This window comes from Pongo pygmaeus, chromosome 17 (assembly GCF_028885625.2).
Source record: "Pongo pygmaeus isolate AG05252 chromosome 17, NHGRI_mPonPyg2-v2.0_pri, whole genome shotgun sequence".
NCBI classification, from domain to species: domain Eukaryota; kingdom Metazoa; phylum Chordata; class Mammalia; order Primates; family Hominidae; genus Pongo; species Pongo pygmaeus.
Window position 1 is genome coordinate 46,856,371 of NC_072390.2, and position 20,860 is coordinate 46,877,230.

At 38.5% G+C, this 20,860-nt stretch overlaps 1 protein-coding gene across 2 annotated transcripts in view; it reads right to left on the reverse strand.

The window, feature by feature from the left end:
• Positions 1 to 20,860, reverse strand: part of GAREM1 (GRB2 associated regulator of MAPK1 subtype 1) — a 207,074-nt gene that overhangs the window by 118,516 nt on the left and 67,698 nt on the right. For both annotated transcript variants that reach the window (XM_054460293.2, XM_054460292.2), the window contains exon 2: positions 11,717 to 11,857. In XM_054460293.2, coding sequence (XP_054316268.1) covers positions 11,717 to 11,857 — 141 coding nt within the window. The remainder of the gene's footprint in view (positions 1 to 11,716; positions 11,858 to 20,860) is intronic.

Genomic DNA, 20,860 nt, shown 5'->3' on the forward strand with positions numbered 1-20,860 from the left:
GACATTCTTGCCAGTCTAGAGGTCCAATATCTGACAAGATAGGAAACTTCTCTGCTAGAAAGCCCTGAGAGTCCCAAAAGATAACAAAGAGGTTTTTTTTTGTTGTTGTTGTTGTTGTTTTCTTACTCTATTTCTTATTAGGAAGAACCTGAAAAATTCTTCCTTTAATAATAAACAGAGTAAGAAAAAGTGTGCAAAAGCAAGTGCCTGTGCTAAGATGGTTAATTTTAAAAAATGTTTACTTAAAAGCTAGGGGGAAAAGTTTTAAAATTTTCTCAGAATTATCTTTTGCTCCCTTTTCCTCATTCCTCTTACCTAAGTATCATTTTTTTTCCTCTTGAACATCTCCCTCCCAGCCTAGATCAGGTGTTCATTATCTTTTATCAGGTCTATTTTAACAACTTCCTAACTAGTTCTTCTACCTGCAATTTCTCACCATCTTCTCATCCTCCACTCCTGACCAATTTAACTCACCTGCAGGGGAGGGAGGACACTTGCCTTCACTTAATCTTTCTAAAAAGCAGATTCTGGGAGGAACTCCCCAGGGCACAGAGATTATAGTTCCCATTATTCAGTCTGGAATTTGCTCCAAACTAGGTTTCTAACTTCATCTCCTAAATACTCCTTCCCCTCTATCCCACAGCCATTTGTTACCTTCAGGAATGGTGCCTGGTACTCTATCTAGAACACCCTTAACCTCGTTCACCTGAAGGCCTCCCACTCCTAGACAGCTGTCAGAACTACTTACTCAACAATTCCATGGCATTTTGCTTGCACCTGTTAGAGCACTCACACTCACCATTCCTGGTCAATGTCTCAGAGCTGTACCTGCCTGACTGGAGGGAATTAAGAGACCTGACTTGTTCTCCAGGTAGTTCTCAGGCATCTTTGATGTTTCTCCTTTAAAGAAGAATCCATTTCAGTTGGGTTAAAATTATTTATTGAGTCCTTAAACTATTCAAGGCTGTATTAGATGCTGTATGAGACAGGACTGTCCTCAAGGAGCCTTTAGTGGTGGGAAGAGTGAGAGCAAGACAAACAGTCATGGGTGCAAATTGTTACAGGGATTCTGAAGGGGAAGGATCTACCTGGTGAGAAAGATTAGGAAAAGCTTCTTGAAGAAGGTGGTAATTGAGGCCAGATTTCACTATTCTTCTTCTTGAGGAAGGTGGTGGTAGTTGGGGCAGGATTTCTCTATTGGGTGGTGGCTATGATGTGTGAGCCCTCCAAGCAGGAGAAACAAGAGGGAACAAAGCAAGGCAAAGCATACGTGAGCGACAACAAACAGCCTGGTGTGGTGAGTGCCTGCTGGGTTGTCTGCTGGAGAATGATGCTTGTAGTCAAAGGAACACCAGAACTCAAAAAGGCCCAGCGTTAGACCAGAGTTTATACTCACGTGGGAAACATCTCTGAAAACTCCTGGCTAGCTGGTAAAATAACAGAGCCGTACTTGAAAAAAATAACAATCTGACAGTAACACAGATGACTGACTGGAGGAGGAAAGGGAGGCACCTTGCTCTTTAGAGCAGGGGAGACACAGTCAGTGTAGGCTGGAAAGGAGGAGCAGTTTTGATAGGAATTGTGTGGAAAGAGAATCAACAAGACTTGCTGCATATTACTCTGTGGGTCAGGAGGAAAGGACCCTAGGTGGACAGAGAACTGGGACTCCCACACGAGGGGACCGGTTTTATTAAAGGAAGAGTTGGGACTACAAAATGCTATGAAGGGCTGTAAGAAAAAATGTAATTGCCACTGAGAAACGTATGGCATGTAGAAGGCATGAATGGAGAAACAGAATCTGTCTCATGTCTATGTGTCCACTGCATTTGGTTTACCTACAATGATTTTCAACATCTAAAAAATAAAAGCTCTGTGTTTATTTTGCTTGTCTCACACTCACGCATTGGCTTGACTCACTATTAGGGACAAACCCTATGGTGTTCTGTAAACCAGTTCTAACATGTTGGAGGCCCTGTGCAATGTACACCTCACCAAAAATCAACACAGACACGTCTGAATCATCTACCTTCTTGCTCCAAATATCAGAAAAGTTCACACGGTACACATAGTTTTGTTGTTTTCCTGTTGCAGTACACTCAACAACTACAGAAATGGGTCAGGGTTAACAGAAAGCCAGCACACGACTTCCCTGGATAGTGACTCACAAAGGCAAGTGATTCCAAGCCTAAGAAATGGAGCAGAGTGACTTCAATTCAGGAAGTTTTGCTAGCACTGCAATCAGTTTTGGAACCCATGAAGTCTGTTTTCCACAAATAGAAAAAGCTCAAAGAAATTCCTAAAAAAGAACCTTTTAAAAGGTCACACTACTTCTTAGAGGTACAAATCCAATATGGAAATCAAATTATGAAGTGAGACAAGCACTTTCCCACCCATGCTATAAACACTCCATTAACAGTGTGCTCACAGGCAGCTTGTTCAAACTTTCCACCTGATGTTAATCATATTATCTCATAGGTTAAATTATATTTGAACTGGAGTTAGCCTTTTCAAGTAACCAACTTTCCACTGAGTACCTAAATGTAAGTATAAAGAAATGGAAAACAGTAGCCTAAGAGTTTTGAAGCCCATCCCTGTTTTGTGCTAGAATTTTCGTGTTTTTTTTAAATACTATACTTTCTGTTTGTAGAATCAGTAAATAATTTGCAAGGATTCTGGGTAAACAGGCTGAAATGTGAAAATAGCAATCAAAGGACTCTAAAATTTTTAGAGCTTTACTAGCCTTTACAGAGCAATCTAGAAAAGCCACATAGTATGACACCAAATAATTCTGCAATGTATTTGCTCATATTCTCCCTTTCCATATCTCTCATAAAGCTCTTAAGAAAATAATTTTTAAAAAAGTTCCTTTCTTTCCAAATTTTACATACACCTATCCAAACTTTTCCCCCCTTTAATACTTAAATCACTACCATCAACTGGGTCAGCTGCTAGAAACCAGCCACAGCTGGGAGCAATCAGGTTTCCATAGGAAGCCATGAGCTGGAAGCTTCTACCACATGGTGAAAACAACATCATTTATTCCTGAATTCACCCTTCACCATGTTGTTGCCACAAACATTTAACACTGGAACAAAACAACCCAGTGAAAGATGAACTTTCACCCCTAGAAAAATTAATTAAGACTATAAATAGGATTCAAGGATGGAGGCACAGTGGTTTTGATAAAAATGCCACATAAGAGTTCAACTATACAATTTATTTTGCCACTGGTGGTTGTGCTGAGTCAATTTTTTCCTTTTTAGTACAATAATTCCCAAACATATGGAAAATTCGGGTAATGAACACCCATATACCTTTTACCTAGATTTAACAACTTAGTTTGCCAGAGTCATCTATTTTTATGTCCGCTTTTGCTCGGGCATTTTATAATCACATTTCACCCTTAAATAATTCAGTATGTCTCCCTAAAAAGTGAGGATATTTTCCATCATACTATAATACATTGATTACAAATAAGAAACTCACAATAATTCCCTAATCATCTCATCATGAAATCCATTCATATTCAAATTTCCTTGAGTTATTATTAAGCAATGTGAAGTAGGACTAGAAAGCTACACGGAAGAGTGGTGACAATCTTCAATCCATTCTTGTAGCAATCACACTTAGATAATCTCTTCATCTTTGTTTTGAGTTAAAATATGAGTGTGAATACCAATGTGTGAAAGACACATTCACCTTCTTTCTGACCACAAAAACTATGTTACAGCAGCTATGAAATTTAAGTAGTGAAGTGGAGAGAGGAAGAGAATAACATTTTTGACTCTTGAGGAAAAAAATGGTAGAGACAATTTCCTAGACAGCAGACTAATATACTACTTAATTACTTTCTTTTTCCTCTTCTGAATCATTTCCCTTAGTCTAGAAAGATTTCTCAGATTCCATTATTCTTAAAAATATGAAATACTGAAAGCCGATTTCACTCCTATGTCCTCTTTCTTGGCTTCCCTTTTTTTTTAAATAAAATTTTTATATTTACTTTGCTCCCCCCAAATCAAATGTCATTGGTTTCCCTTTAGTACAAAATATCTTGGCAAAAATAGTTGATCCTTGCTTGCTGCCTACCTTTCACTCATTTTTAACTCTCTTTTGTAATCTAATTTTCCTCAGTTTCCTTATTTGAAACTGCCCAGTTGAACATCACCCATTTCCTTCTTCAACACTTAAAAGACTCTTTCTCCCCAGGCCTCCCGCCTCTGATCTGATCACCCCCCTAGGCCCAGCAGCTGTCCCCTCTGAGGCTCCAGGGGCTCCCCTGGAAGCTCTTCCCGGAAATTTACTGAGCAAGGGGAATGTCACCTGTATGCAGATGACTTGTAAATCTGAAAAAGTCAAGACTTATAGATCTACTTAATTTTTTCCTAGAGTCAGAATACAAGTAGGGAGCTACTGTGAAAGGAAGAAAAGTGAAAGCTTTACCCAGATCATTGGCTAATTCTAACAGATCTCTCCTCTCTGGGATGACTTCCAAGTAAAAGTGCCTCCTATCACTTTCCACAAAATAGTGGAGACGGGGGCAGGCTCTGAAGCCACATATCCTGGGTTCAAATCACACTTATTAACGGTGTATTATTACGAACAACTTAACATCTCTAAACCTCAGTTTGTACTTGTATGAAATATAGATAATAGCACCCATTTCATGAGTTTGTTGTGAAAGTCACACGAAAAAATAAAAGTAAAATGCTGAGTTAACGAAGTGCCTAAGAAATGGTAAGCACTAAATAAATTTTAGTTAACTATTACCTAAAAATTCAGTTATCAAAAATGGTTATTTTTTAGATCTATAACATTTCTTAATGGCAAAAAATGGCTGAGATAAATGTTCCTCAACATACTATATTAGTTCTGAGGACTTTTGAAAAGAAAGTTTGGTTATTTTCCATTTCATCACATAAGCTTTATCCCATGTAACAGGGAGAGTACACAAAGTGTTGTTCAACACTAGTAGTTACTTTTGTAAATGGATGATTCATGCTAATTAAACTTGCAACCCAGGAGAATAAAATTAGCTTGTTTCAACATTTCCTTTTGTTCAGTAATTACAATTCAAGGTTATGTTAGATGCCACATTACTATAATTTTGCCCAAGAGACAAACACTGCACATCCTACACTTTTAAAAACAGGCACTGCTGATATAAGTCCAGGTGCTTGCTGAATAAGGGCCTTGAAAACTGCATAAGCAATTCTTACCCATCTTGTGCTCAAGTGTCACTTACTTCTGTACATATTACAACTAGGAGGGAAAGTACTGAGATCATTTTAGCTTGTTATAGATTCACCAGATTTGCAGGAGGATGAGAATTTAAAAATAGAAGCCAAACGTGGCTGGAGTTTATCTCAGATGCTTATGTTCAAGTAGCAATCTGTTCATCCATGATGACAGTATCTGTTCATCCATGATGACAGCACGCTTGCCACGGAATGCTATAAATTTTCATAAACCCACTCAGAATTCCATTACTTTGCAAATTGGCAGACCACTGATATATAGACACTTCATGTTCTGATCCATTTGGTTTCTCAAAGCTGTCTCTTGGTAGAGTTTTCTTTGTTGTTTTTCATGACAGAGGAGAGTGAGAGGAGATACCATTGATTTTGTATTACTCACGTGCCAGCACTGTGCTGAGCCATTTATGCAAGTTAGATCTCTGAGAATCTGAACAACATTTTTCTACAGTAGATCTCCATTTTATAGAGTGGAGACTTGGAGCTCAGGAGGGCAAATAAAATTCCAGAGAGAATGGCATATCTAGGCTTTCGTAGGGCTTGAGGTTTATATTCTTTTTTTTTTTTTTAAATGTCACATTATGCATACTAAGTTAGGTTTCAGGCCCTAGAAAGGGTCAGCATAAACAAGGGCCCCGAGACACCAGCTTTAGTGGTAACCAACTGGGGATCTGCTTGACTGGTCATGCTGAGCTGCAGAGACAGAAGGAATTTGATGAATAGATACATTAATTGTAGAATAAAAACCATTCAACTTCAGAAATTCCTGGCTTGAATTAAGTTGCTAGGTTAAAAAAATTTAATATTTGTTTTTGTTTAATAAGTCAGGGTAAAAGAGTGGGAAGAAGAGTGGGTGTGCAGGTTGAGCTAGCAATGTCTGACACAGGTCCAGGCAGTTTGAAGTTAATGTTCTGAGTATATAGAATGCAGAAAAAACCTTGAGTTCTGTCTTGTACATTTCGTAGGAAAGGTTTGCCCCTTTGCTAGCAATGTGAAGTAGGAAAGTTTAGATTACATTTATCTGTGATGCCTTTTGAATACAATTTGTATGAACGTGGCAATCTCTTTTCTAAACACTATGTCAATTTTTCTTAAGTGGGTTCTCTACTATTAGCAAAATACGTGATGTTGACTGGACACATTCTCTCAGAATCAATTATTTGGTATACCAAGAAAACACCTTTTGTCTAAAACTTATTTTGCCAGAATAGGGAATGTCTTTATTTTCCCAAAACACATCTAAATAATTTCAGAATTCAGAATAAGGAGATTCTTGTCACCACCATTTCAGTGTGAGGTTCTCATAAGAACTACGGAAGTCACAGTTACCTTTTTTCAAAGTTTTATGAAATTATTTTTCATATTAAGAATTTCATGAAAATCTCTCATGTAACACATATCTTTAAAATGCTGAGTTTTATCGCTTTCCAAAATATGCATGAATGGAGCTGTGGATTATGGCTGCCCAGGCTGTGCACTGCCCAACTCCAAGGGACTCTCTTACCAAAGATCACAAAGTAAGGGGTACTACTTGGAATAGGAGAGTGTAGGAGCCTTGACCAAACGAGAATACTGATTGAAAAGAATGGTTGTTACCTACGCCAGAAAATAAGGACATGATTTAAAAAATGAAGGGGGCATGTCACAGAGACACAGGTGCCAGCCTATACCCAAATGCAGAAACATAGGACCATTTGAAGAAACAAGGACAGGACAGCAATATATCATAGCACACTGAATGGCATAAGAATCCACAAGTCCATGCTCATAATAACAGGTAAGTAAAAAAATAAATAAACAGAAGAGAAAAAAATGCTTTTCCTTACAGGAGAATGACGGCTAACAAATATAAGAAGGAATGATGGAGTTAAGTTAGAAAAGCACTGTTTTGCCACCTTCATAGTAAAAACGGAATCAGACAGGAATCATTATCAATAACTACTTAATAGGGGAGTGGTGGGGGGGAGAAGATTTACGGAAAGAGCAAGATAGTTACAGAGTCTAAAAGTATGTCCTCTCAAATTTCCCAGTAATCACAAAGTAAATGGTAATTATACAGCAGAGAAACTGGACAATAGGTTAACCAAGTGATCAAAACTAAAATCACCAATAAGGGGCAAAGGACATCCCTTGCCATTATCACAACACAGAGCAGATCAGCCAAGACTGCATAGCCTCATCAAATCACAAGGACACGGGGAAACCCAAACTGAGGGTTGTTTTAGAAAATAATTTGCCTGTATTCCTTAAAAAATATCTATATCACGAAACACAAAGATGGCTGAGGAACTTGTTCCAGATTAAAGGAGACTAAAGAGATACAAGAGCAAAATACAATAAGTGGTCCTAGACTGGATGTTGTCCTGGAGGGGGAAAAATGCACCAAGGCATTATTGGGACAATCAACAAAACTGGAACATGGACAGTAGATTAAAGTATTAAATGTACTGAATTTGCTACCAGTGCTGTGGTTATATAAGAGGATATCCTTGTTCTTAGGAAATATACAGTGAAGTATTAGGGGGATGTATGCTGTCTACTCTCAAATAACTGAGAAAAAAATAAATAGCATATTTGTCTGTATTTGTATGTGCATTTGGTGGGGAGGGAGGAGGGTAAGAATGATAAAAAACAAATGTGGCAAAATGATACTAAAAATGGGTAAAACCGGGGAAATGGCACAAGGGAGTAAACTATACTACAGCAACTTCAAAATAAAATTACAAAAGCAAAACAAAAAACAGCAGCCCAAATAACATCGAGGGGTGTCAGTATTCAACTAGCTTGAATGAAGAGAAAAGTAATTCAACAATTCAACTTGTAATTAGTAGTGCAGGATAAAGAATTAAATCCTTAGAAACATTTAGTTACTAACATGATCATAATCATCACCATTAACACTTATGGAGGCTTACTAAGTGGTAAACACTCTGAAAGGTGTTTCTCTTTCAATCTTCACAATTACCCTAAGAGAAAGGCACTATAATTATCTTCACTTTATAGATGAGGAAACAAAGATTTAAAGAGGTTTAGTAACTTGCCCAAAGTAACATAGGCAGAAAATGGCAGAATGAGAAATCAAACTAGGTTGTTTGATTACAAAGCTGGTGGGCTTTACTACTCTGTTAAACATTTTTAATTACTGTTTATTAACTGTCCTCAAAGAATGTGAGATTCATTTCAACCTAGACGAAATTCTGAAAAATTGGTGAAATATTCATATATAAGGGTTTCCTCTAATGAAAAGTAGAGCACAAATAAGCTAGGGAGACATAAATGATTTTTGGTCTCCACAATGTACTATATGCTCTCCTTCTTCCAAGGCCTAAACTTGGCAATAAATAGATTCTTGGAGACAAAATATATACACTATAACCTTGAAATGATCAATCATATCAAGACTCATGGGTCTCCATTTTACACTGTAATCAAAACATACTCCCAGGCCAGGTGTGATAGCTCATACCTGTAATCCCAACATTTTGAAAGCCCAAGGCAGGTGGATTGCTTGAGACCTGGAGTTTGAGACCAGCAACAAAGCGAGAACTGGTCTCTACAAAAAATTTAAAAGTTGGCTGGGCGTGGTGCCAGATACAAGCCTGTAGTGCCAGCTACTCAAGAGGCTGAGGTGGGAGGATCCTTTGAGCCCAGTAGTCCAGGGCTGCAGTGAGCCATGATCACACCACTGCACTCTGGCCTGGGTGACAGAGTGAAACCTTGTTTCAAAACAAACAAACAAACAAAAAACACTTATAAAACCACACTGCCTTATTTACCTGTTAGTTTATACGATTAAAAAAAAAAAAACCTACCAAATCACTAAATTTGTCTTTGTAAAGCAAGTTTCATGGTGCTATCTTAAGATATGAAACCTAAAACAAAATGATCAGCTGGAATCTATTTGTACTTCAAAACTTCTACCTAAACTTCTTGTTGAAAAAATTCAGGAAGATAGCTTAGAACATTTAGACACTCATGACCAGCCATTCATTCTATTTTGTTTAATGGCAAATGATCTCATGAACTATTTGGTCCTATTTCAAGCTTTTCTTTCTTTAATATATTTTCTCTCCTTTATGTTGAATGATGTGATCTTAGTGCCCACGTTTCCTCTCTTAGTCTTGGCACCTCAATTTCATTTTTTAAAAATGTATCATTTGCAACATAATCCGTCATCTTCCTTATGGATCAAAAGTAAGCTGCTCAACAATATCAAATCTTTCTTCCCAATGGAAGCTGGATGGTTCTTCTAAAAAGAAGTTCCAAACACCAAAATATTTACAAATATTCGTGCGTCTTTCAGGAAATCTCTTATCTCACATTGTGGATGCTCATTCTAGAACAACGGGTTTCCAACACTGGCTGTATATTTTAACCACGGGGGAGCTTTTAAAATTCTGATATCCAGCCAACACTCCAGGCCAATTAACTTCTGGAGGCAGGACCCCACATCAGTCTTTTTAAAGCTCTCCAGGTGAATCTAATGTATAACCAAGTTTGCGATCCCTGAGTCGAACACCCACAGCCACAAATAATTTTCTTTTGAGTACAGATCCAAAGGCTTCAGGTGTTTTTTAGAATTGGTATAACTTGTTAAGGACTGTACAGTCCAACTGGTGAGTGTGTACACAGGAAAAGGTAATTGAATGAAGACTGAGGACGTGTGCTAAATGAATGGGACACATCAGGAGACCACATGGGGCTGCAGAGGACGGCTGCACTCTCCTGATGAAATGATGGGCTGAGGGAGGCAACTCCAGCCATCTAGAGACTGTGTAAATGGAAAAGTGTCTAGTATGTTCAGGAAACAGTGAGATGCCTAATGTAGCAAGTGTGGGAGGTTCACTCTTTGGAGTAGACAAGATCAGTTTGGAGAAGTAGATTAGAACCAGCGTCTGGAAGGCATTCAACAACAAGTCAAAGAATCTAGCGGCAGGATGCGGTCTCTAAAGGGGTTTGAGGAAGTGATAAAATGAGGGCACTCTTTTGGGAAGACTGATTTGACAGAGTTTTTCACAGTGATTTTGGGGGAAAGACTAAAATGTAATTTCCTCATAGAAGAATACAGCAGATTAGGTAAAAGTATATAGGATGAAGCAATGTAGCAATTTACCTTTCTTTCCAGTTTTCCGCAAAGACAGAAACAGAATTTGGACTTGCTAAAAGTAGCATGCACCTCACTACTAGTAGGAACCATTCTGATGAGAGAATGGGTAGGGTAAGGTGTTTGTTTCATTCTGCGCCCCTATGAAAACTGCCCCATTGGCCTGAGTTACAATCTAACAGATGTAATGCTTTCTACAACTATACATTTCTCTCTTTTTCCATGAAGGCTACTCTTAGGGCTAGGAAATACAATTCTAGAGGACAAAGTTTTAGGCCAGAGAAATTCTGTCTTTCTTATCATTTTTTTTGAGTAAGAAGGATTTTTGAGAAGCTAAGTAATCCCTGGGTCATATCGGCAACTGAAGATTCCCAGGAATCAAAAATGGTACCAAACTATTCATTCATTCATTAAATATTCATCAAACAAATACCATTTGCTGTGTCTAGACAGTGGGAATACAGTAAGGTCCCTTTTCCAAATAATAACTCTCTGGGCATTGTAAAGGGGTTATTCAAGAACACAATGACAGTCTAGGGCTACACAATTTATGGTTAGTTGATTAAGGTCTGAAGAGACTTGGAAAATATTGAACAATAATAGAGAAAAGGCTAAGATCCTTTATATAATGTATTATTAGTGCCGGAAAAAGCATATGGTAATTTAAGTTTTTTTTTAAAAATTGCATTTACAAGCTATCACTATTTAAAGCTTATTTAAGCCACTAGATGTATCCCAACCTCCTAGAACAGTACTGGCACACAGAATATACTCAATAAAAATCAGTTAAATGGCACTATTGCATTGAGTCGAGTTCAAAGTGAGGTGAGAAGGCAGGTATTACCCTCATTTAACTAAAGCAACGAGGGCATCTCAGTTGCCTGTAATCTAAATGCCTATTGAAAGGAGAGACATATCCAGGTATATGAACTACCAATCCAATACTTTTAAAACCAGACCACACTGTTAATTTGTGAGACGGAATCTTGTGAAATCTTCACAAAGTCATTCACAAAAGCAATGTTCAAATTGTATAGAGGATTCCTCAGAGACATGACCCCCTGAAGCTCTGAGGTTGGCTACATGTATTGATTTTAATTCCAAGACAATAGAGGTGTTTTATTTGTAAAATTTCTATCTTATAAATACCTAATAAGAATCCCCATTTAACTACATGCATTAATTAGAAATACTTCTAACAAAATGAATCTGAGCTTTCACTGATCGATAACCACACACAAATGTTTGATTCTCTAAGTCATTCTACTTTCTAGTTTACAGACAATTCTTAGAGGAAAAGTTTAGCTATTCACATCTCCTTTCTCTCGCTGCCTCATCTTGGCCCTCGGAGGAGTCTTACCTGCATAATGTACCGGAATCTCTATCTTTGGCCCAATGACATAGTGACCCTCCTCCAAGCTGTGGGCAGTGATGGTGGTCCACTGGCGGCAGGAATGAATCAGCAGGTAGTCATTTTCCCGCAGCCCTTCTACGCACTCTCCTAGGAAATACAATTTTATATGAGAAACTCAGAATTCATAATCTGCTTTCTCCATACTTTGCAATAAAATTTCATTAGTTAAAACTTGACTAATGCAGAAGTTGACAGTTCATCCCAAGATGAGATAAAGTTTACCTCTGAATTGTTTTTTTTTTTTTTTTAAAAAAAAAGGGTATTCCATACCAAGCTAACAACTGTACATAGAAGTCCATAAAAAATGTTTCCCACTCATTTGCAAATAGCTATTCAAATATCACATTATACCTAAATGATTATGTTTTAATGATAATAAAACATTTATTAAGTGCCTAGAATACATTAGGTACTGTTTAGATGCTTTGCATATACTATTTCATGTAATAAGATAACTTTAGGAGGTAGGTAAAAGGTAATGCTCCTTCTTTACAGGTAAGAAAAATCAAAGTTTGAAATGTTAACATGTCTAAGCTCACAGATTTAATAAACTGAAAAGTGAGGATTCAAAGCTAGGTCAGATGGATTGAAAACTTATGATTTAATCACTACAATAAAGCTACAAAAATAAATAATCTTATCTCTGTTGAAAGAGTACTTGAAATTAAATACTCACAGTTCCTTTTAAATTTTATGTTTGCCAAGTTTCTCTGGCCTCCTACCAAACTTCCCGATCAATTAAAAATAATGATTTATAGCATATAAATGAAATTTCTTTTCATTTTAATATTTTCTGAAGTATCTTTTCGGCATTTGAACTGACGACAAACTATTTCAAAAGAGAAATTCATTCCCTGAAACTTGAAAGATGTTTTTCTAGATGCTGAAAGAATCCGTCCCATTCATCCTAGTTTAGTAATTTTAAGTGCTCAATGAAAATACCTGAAAAAGCTGATTTTTTTATACAGAAAACAGCCTTCCTTATTTTGACACTATATTACAGTAATTAAGTTATTAGTGATTTAAATGTGTGTTTTGAAATGGCATTTGTAGATCTCTCAAAATTTCTTAAAAGTTTCAGTACTTTTTCAATAAATAGAAGAGACTGTAATGATCAACTTGGCTATCCCAACCTAAACTGTCTAATTTGTTTCCAAAACAGTAATGCAACAATCTTTAAAACAGTCTTGGCCTGGCATGGTGGCTCATGCCTATAATCCCAACACTCCAGGTGGGAGGATCGCTTGAGTCCAGGAGTTTGAGACATGCCTGGGCAACATGGCAAAATCCCGTCTCTACAAAAAAAATACAAAAATTTGTCAGGTGTGGTGGCACATATCTGTAGTCCCAGCTACTCAGGAGGCTGAGATGGGAGGATCGCTTGAACCCGGGAGGTGGAGGCTACAGTGAGCTGAGATTGTGCCACTGCACTCCAGCCTGGGTAACAGAGCGAGACCTTGCCTCAGAAAATAAATAATGAAATAAAATAAAAAGGTTAAAAGTCTTAATGCAGAAACACTTTATAGTACAAAATACAAAGAGTTAAAAAACTTTATAAGGGGACAGGGAAAGAAAAACAGATCTGGAAGTGGAGGTACATTAGCAGAAGGGGGAGAATCCAATTCATCGGGGGGATTTTTCAAACTAGACTATGCTGCCCATCACCTCTTGAGAGGATGTAGCCTGGCTTTTTCAGAAAGATACTGCCTGGGGGCCAGTGGTCCTCATGAGCCCTTTGTATCCCTCAACCACCTTAGGGCAGGAAAGAAAAATCTAGAACTGCTGCTCCAAAGGAGAAATCATGCAGCCCCCTGCTGAGCATATGCACAGTAGGCAGGAATTACAAGCACCAGGTTTAGAGTCCCACAGACCTGGTCTCAAGCGATGTTCCGCTATCCACCACGGTGTGGTCTTGGGCAGGAACCTCCTCCTTTCACCTGTGAAACAGTTATTAATATAACAGGCCCTGCTGCACAGAGTGGACGTGGAGACGCACAGTGAATGGAAAGTGTGTAGCACCAGTTCTAGCAGGTATTAGCAGTGATCAGGACACATAAGCTACTGATTTTATGGTATGGCTTTTTCCCTCTAAAATGTAATCCTTCTATAAATATTGTAATGCAAGTTATATTAACCTTTAAAAGTTATGAAATGAACTTCAGAGGAGTCAAGAAACTTGCCCAAAGCTGCACAGCATAGTAAGTGGCAGAAGCTGACTTTGGGGTCTCTCTCCATCTCTCTCCTGCTCTTCCAATGCCACAATGTCTCTTACCTTGAAAACCACTGACAATAATCCAAAGAACAGGGAAAAACTGACCTTTGGCTTCAAGTTTCATTCATTCACTCAACCAATATAACAAGCACTGTTCTGAGTGCTAGGCACATACCGGTGAACAAACCCAAGATCGCTGCCCTAGGGCACTTACTATTCAACAGGGAGAAGACAGCCAGTACCAATAACAAAAATAAGTAATTAAATTACAAATTCATTCGAAGGTGAGAGATGCTAGGCGGGGGAAGTAATGGGTAAGAAGATCAGGATTACATAGAACAGGGGACAGTTTACACATTTATTTTTAACCAGTCCAACAAACATTCATTCATTATCCAACAAACATTTTTTATCTTTTATGCAAAAGGCAATGAGGGAGTGGGCAAAAATATAAAGAAGACTTGGTCCCTACATTCAAGAAGTCATTCTTGAGAGTGAGGTGGGTTCATATGTAATTTTACATTAGAGAAGCTATGATGAGTGCTATGCAAGAGGAATAAGCCCTGCAGAGCACCACCTCTGGGGGCAGGGCATAGCTGAACAAAAGGCAGCAGAAACCATTGCAGACTTAAATGTCCCTGTCTGACAGCTTTGAAGAGAGTAGTGGTTCTCCCAGCATGGAGTCTGAGATCTGAGAACGGACAGACTGCCTCCTCAAGTGGGTTCCTGACCCCCAAGTAGCTTAACTGGGAGGCACCCCCAGTAGGGGCAGACTGACACCTCACATGGCCGGGTACCGCTGTGAGACGAAACTTCCAGAGGAACGACCAGGCAGCAACACTTGCTGTTCAGCAATATTCACTGTTCTGCAGCCTCCACTGCTGATACCCAGGCAAACAGGGTCTGGAGTGGACCTCTAGCAAACTCCAACAAACCTGCAGCTGAGGGTCCTGACTGTTAGAAGGAAAACTAACAAACAGAAAGGACATGCACACCAAAACCCCATCTGTACGTCACCATCATCAAAGACCAAAGGTAGATAAAACCACAAAGACGGGGAAAAAAACAGAGCAGAAAAGCTGAAAATTCTAAAAATCAGAGCACCTCTCCTCCTTCAAAGGAACGCAGCTCCTCACCAGCAACGGAACAAAGCTGGGCGGAGAATGACTTTGACGAGTTGAGAGAAGAAGGCTATAGACGATCAAACTTCTCTGAGCTAAAGGAGGAAGTCTGAACCCATCGCAAAGGAGCTAAAAACCTTGAAAAAAGATTAGACGAATGGCTAACTAGAATAACCAGTGTAGACAAGTCCTTAAATGACCTGATGGAGCTGAAAACCATGGCACAAGAAATACGTGACAAATGCACAAGCTTCAGTAGCCGATTCGATCAACTGGAAGAAAGGGTATCAGTAATGGAAGATCAAATGAAAGAAATGAAGCAAGAAGAGAAGTTTACAGAAAAAGGAGTAAAAAGAAACGAACAAAGCCTCAAAGAAATATGGGACTATGTGAAAAGACCAAATCTATGTCTGATTGGTGTACCTGAAAGTGACAGGGAGAACGGTACCAAGCTGGAAAACACTCTGCAGGATATTATCCAGGAGAACTTCCCCAACCTAGCAAGGCAGGCCAACATTCAAATTCAAGAAATACAGAGAACGCCACAAAGATACTCTTCGAGAAGAGCAACTCCAAGACACATGATCGTCAGATTCACAAAAGTTGAAATGAAGGAAAAAATGTTAAGGACAGCCAGAGAGAAAGGTCGGGTTACCCACAAAGGGAAGCCCATCGGACTAACAGCTATCTCTCAGCAGAAACTCTATAAGCCAGAAGAGAGTGGGGGCCAATATTCAACATTCTTAAAGAAAAGAATTTTCAACCCAGAATTTCATATCCAGCCAAACTAAGATAAGTGAAGGAAAAATAAAATCCTTTACAGACAAGCAAATACTGAGAGATTTTGTCACCACCAGGCCTGCCCTACAAGAGCTCCTGAAGGAAGCACTAAACATGGAAAGGAACAACCGGTACCAGCCACTGAAAAAACATGCCAAATTGTAAAGACGATCAATGCTAGGAAGAAACTGCATCAACTAACGAGCAAAATAACCAGCTAACATCATAATGACAGGATCAAATTCACACATAACAATATTAACCTTAAATGTAAATGGGCTAAATGCTCCAATTTAAAGACACAGACTGGCAGACTGGATAGAGTCAAGACCCATCAGTGTGCTGTATTCAGGAGACCCATCTCACATGCAGAGACACACATAGGCTCAAAATAAAGGGATGGAGGAAGATAATGGAAAACAAAAAAAGGCAGGGGTTGCAATCTTAGTCTCTGATAAAACAGACTTTAAAGCAACAAAGGTCAAAAGAGACAAAGAAGGCCATTACATAATGGTAAAGGGATCAATTCAACAAGAAGAGTTAACTGTCCTAAATATATATGCACCCAATACAGGAGCACCCAGATTCATAAAGCAAGTCCTTAGAGATCTACGAAGAGACTCAGACTCCCACACAATAATAATGGGAGACTTTAACACCCCACTGTCAACATTAGACAGATCAACGAGACAGAAAGTTAACAAGGATATCCAGGAATTGAACTCAGCTCTGCACCAAGTGGACCTAAGAGACATCTACAGAACTCTCCACCCCAAATCAACAGAATATACATTCTTCTCAGCACCACAACGCACTTAATCCAAAATTGACCACATAGTTGGAAGTAAAGCACTCCTCAGCAAATGTAAAAGAATAACAAACTGTCTCTCAGAGCACAATGCAATCAAACTAGAACTCAGGATTAAGAAACTCACTCAAAACTGCTCAACTACATGGAAACTGAACAACCTGCTCCTGAATGACTACTGGGTACAAAACGAAATGAAGGCAGCAATAAAGATGTTTTTTGAAACCAATGAGAACAAAGACACAACATACCAGAATCTCTGGGAAACATTTAAAGCAGTGTGTAGAGGGAAATTTATAGCACTAAATGCCCACAAGAGAAAGCAGGAAAGATCTAAAATTGACACCCTAACATCACAATTAAAAGAACTAGAAAAGCAAGAGCAAACACATTCAAAAGCAAGCAGAAGGCAAGAGATAACTAAGATCAGAGCAGAACTGAAGGAGACAGAGACAAAAAACCCTTCAAAAAAATCAATGAATCCAGAAGCCTGTTTTTTGAAAAGATCAACAAAATTGATAGACCGCTAGGAAGACTAATAAAGAAGAAAAGAGAGAAGAATCAAATAGATGCAATAAAAAATGATAAACGGGATATCACCACCGATCCCACAGAAACGCAAACTACCATCAGAGAATACTATAAACACCTCTACACAAATAAACTAGAAAATCTAGAAGACACGGATAAATTCCTGGACACATACACCCTCCCAAGACTAAACCAGGAAGAAGTTGAATCTCTGAATAGACCAATAACAGGAGCTGAAATTGTGGCAATAATTATTAGCCTACCAACCGAAAAAAGTCCAGGACCAGATGGATTCACAGCTGAATGCTACTAGAGGTACAAGGAGGAGCTGGTACCATTCCTTCTGAAACTATTCCAATCAATAGAAAAAGAGGGAATCCTCCCTAACTCATTTTATGAGGCCAGCATCATCCTGATACCAAAACCTGGCAGAGACACAACAAAAAAAGAGAATTTTAGACCAATAGCCCTGATGAACACTGATGCAAAAATCCTCAGTAAAATGCCAGCAAACCGAATCCAGCAGCACATCAAAAAGCTTATCCACCATGATCAAGTGGGCTTCATCCCTGGGATGCAAGGCTGGTTCAACATATGCAAATCAATAAATGTAATCCAGCATATAAACAGAACCAAAGACAAAAACCACATGGTTATCTCAATAGATGCAGAAAAGGCCTTTGACAAAATTCAACAGTCCTTCATGCTAAAAACTCTCAATAAATTAGGTATTGATGGGATGTATCTCAAAATAATAAGAGCTATCTATGACAAACCCACAGCCAATATCATACTGAATGGGTAAAAAACTGGAAGCATTCCCTTTGAAAACTGGCACAAGACAGGGATGCCCTCTCTCACCACTCCTATTCAACACAGTGTTGGAAGTTCTGGCCAGGGCAATCAAGCAGGAGAAAGAAATAAAGGGTATTCAATTAGGAAAAGAGGAAGTCAAATTGTCCCTGTTTACAGATGACATGATTGTATATTTAGAAAATCCCATCGTCTCAGCCAAAAATCTCCTTAAGCTGATAAGCAACTTCAGCGAAGTCTCAGGATACAAAATCAATATGCAAAAATCACAAGGATTCTTATACACCAATAACAGACAAACAGCCAAATCATGAGTGAAATCCCATTCACAATTGCTTCAAAGAGAATAAAATACCTAGGAATCCAACTTACAAGGGATGTGAAGGAGCTCTTCAAGGAGAACTACAAACCACTGCTCAACGAAATAAAAGAGGACACAAAAAATGGAAGAACATTCCATGCTCATGGATAGGAAGAATCAATATCGTGAAAATGGCCATACCACCCAAGGTAATTTATAGATTCAATGCCATCTCCATCAAGCTACCAATTATTTTCTTCACAGAATTGGAAAAAACTACTTTAAAGTTCATATGGAACCAAAAAAGAGCCCGCACTGCCAAGTCAATCCTAAGCCAAAAGAACAAAGCTTGAGGCATCACACTACCTGACTTCAAACTATACTACAAGGCTATAGTAACCAAAACAGCATGATACTGGTACCAAAACAGAGACATAGACCAATGGAATGGAACAGAGCCCTCAGAAATAATACCACACATCTATAACCATCTAATCTTTGACAAACCTGACAAAAACAAGAAATGGGGAAAGGATTTCCTATTTAATAAATGGTGCTGGGAAAACAGGCTAGCCATATGTAGAAAGCTGAAACTGGATCCCTTCCTTACACCTTATAAAAAATTAATTCAAGATGGAGTAAAGACTTACATGTTAGACCTAAAACCATAAAAACCCTAGAAGAAAACCTAGGCAATACCATTCAGGACATAGGCATGGGCAAGGACTTCATGTCTAAAACACCAAAAGCAATGGCAACAAAAGCCAAAATTGACAAATGGGATCTAATTAAACTAAAGAGCTTCTGCACAGCCAAAGAAACTACCATCAGGGTGAACAGGCAACCTACAGAATGGGAGAAAATTTTTGCAATCTACTCATCTGACAAAGGGCTAATATCCAGAATCTACAAAGAACTCAAATTTACAAGAAAAAAAACAAACAACCCCATCAACAAGTGGGTGAAGGATATGAACAGACACTTCTCAAAAGAAGACATTTACGCAGCCAACAGACACATGGAAAAATGCTCATCATCACTGGCCATCAGAGAAATGCAAATCAAAACCACAATGAGATACCATCTCACACCAGTTAGAATGGAGATCATTAAAAAGTCAGGAAACAACAGGTGCTGGAGAGGATGTGGAGAAAAAGGAACACTTCTACACTGTTGGTGGGACTGTAAACTAGTTCAACCATTGTGGAAGTCAGTATGATGATTCCTCAAGGATCTAGAACTAGAAATACCATTTGAATCAGCCATCCCATTACTGGGTATATACCCAAAGGATTATAAATCATGCTGCTATAAAGACACATGCACACATATGTTTATTGCAGCACTATTCTCAATAGCAAAGACTTGGAACCAACCCAAATGTCCATCAGTGATAGACTGGATTAAGAAAATGTGGCACATACACACCATGGAATACTATGCAGCCATAAAAAAGGAAGAGTTCATGTCCTTTGTAGGGACATGGATGAAGTTGGAAACCATCATTCTCAGCAAACAATTGCAAGGACAAAAAATCAAACACCGCATGTTCTCACTCATAGGTGGGAATTGAACAATGAGAACACTTGGACACAGGAAGGGGAACATCACACACCAGGGCCTGTCATGGGGTGGGGGGAGGGGGGAGGGATAGCATTAGGAGATATACCTAATGTAAACGACAAGTTAATGGGTGCAGCACACCAGCACGGCACATGTATACATATGTAACAAACCTGCACGTTGCGCCCATGTACCCTAGAACTTAAAGTATAAAAATAATAATAATAATAAAGACTAATTGAATATAAAAAAAATTAAAAGAAGATGGATGTAGAAACTTAATAACTGCTAAGTTTTTTTAAGTACTTACTATGCTCCAGATAATGGTCTTAAAAAAAAAAGAAAGAAAAGAAATGTAGAGCAGAGATCGGGACTTCAGCAGAGGAGATCAAGAAAAATGTGAAAGGGCAAATACAGCATGTGAGCTGCTCTTTCTTTGAAGAATGAGTTGGGTTTAGATAAGAGGGAGGCAAAGGGGAACCACCGAAGGGTTTTGGATGAGAAGATGGCCAAAGTTCTGCTTTAGAAAAATTAATCTGGCGGAACTCTAAAAGATGGATTGGAGAAGAGAGAAACCAGAGCCATGGGGCGTATGCAGAAAACCCAGAGGTAGAACACACTGCCATTCAGGGGGAAAAAATGTTTTTTTCTGCAACTAAATTGTTGTATCATAAAAACTGTTTTAATTTTATCCCACAGTGGGCTCTAAAGAGGCAGCCAAGAAACAATTGCAGTCAAGTTAATCAAAATGAAAATTTAATGTTAAGTCCTACTGCTAGCTCATGTAGTAAACACTCCAGCAAGAGGATTCAGAATGATTTTTAAAGCCATAAAGTAGTAAGAAACCAATGCCTATTTTTGAGCTTATGTCTTTTTTTATTTTAACTGAGCTGTGTGCCTGCTTTAGGCAAAATAAGTTCCAGAAAAATTGTCTAGAAATAAAACTTAATATAATCACTTA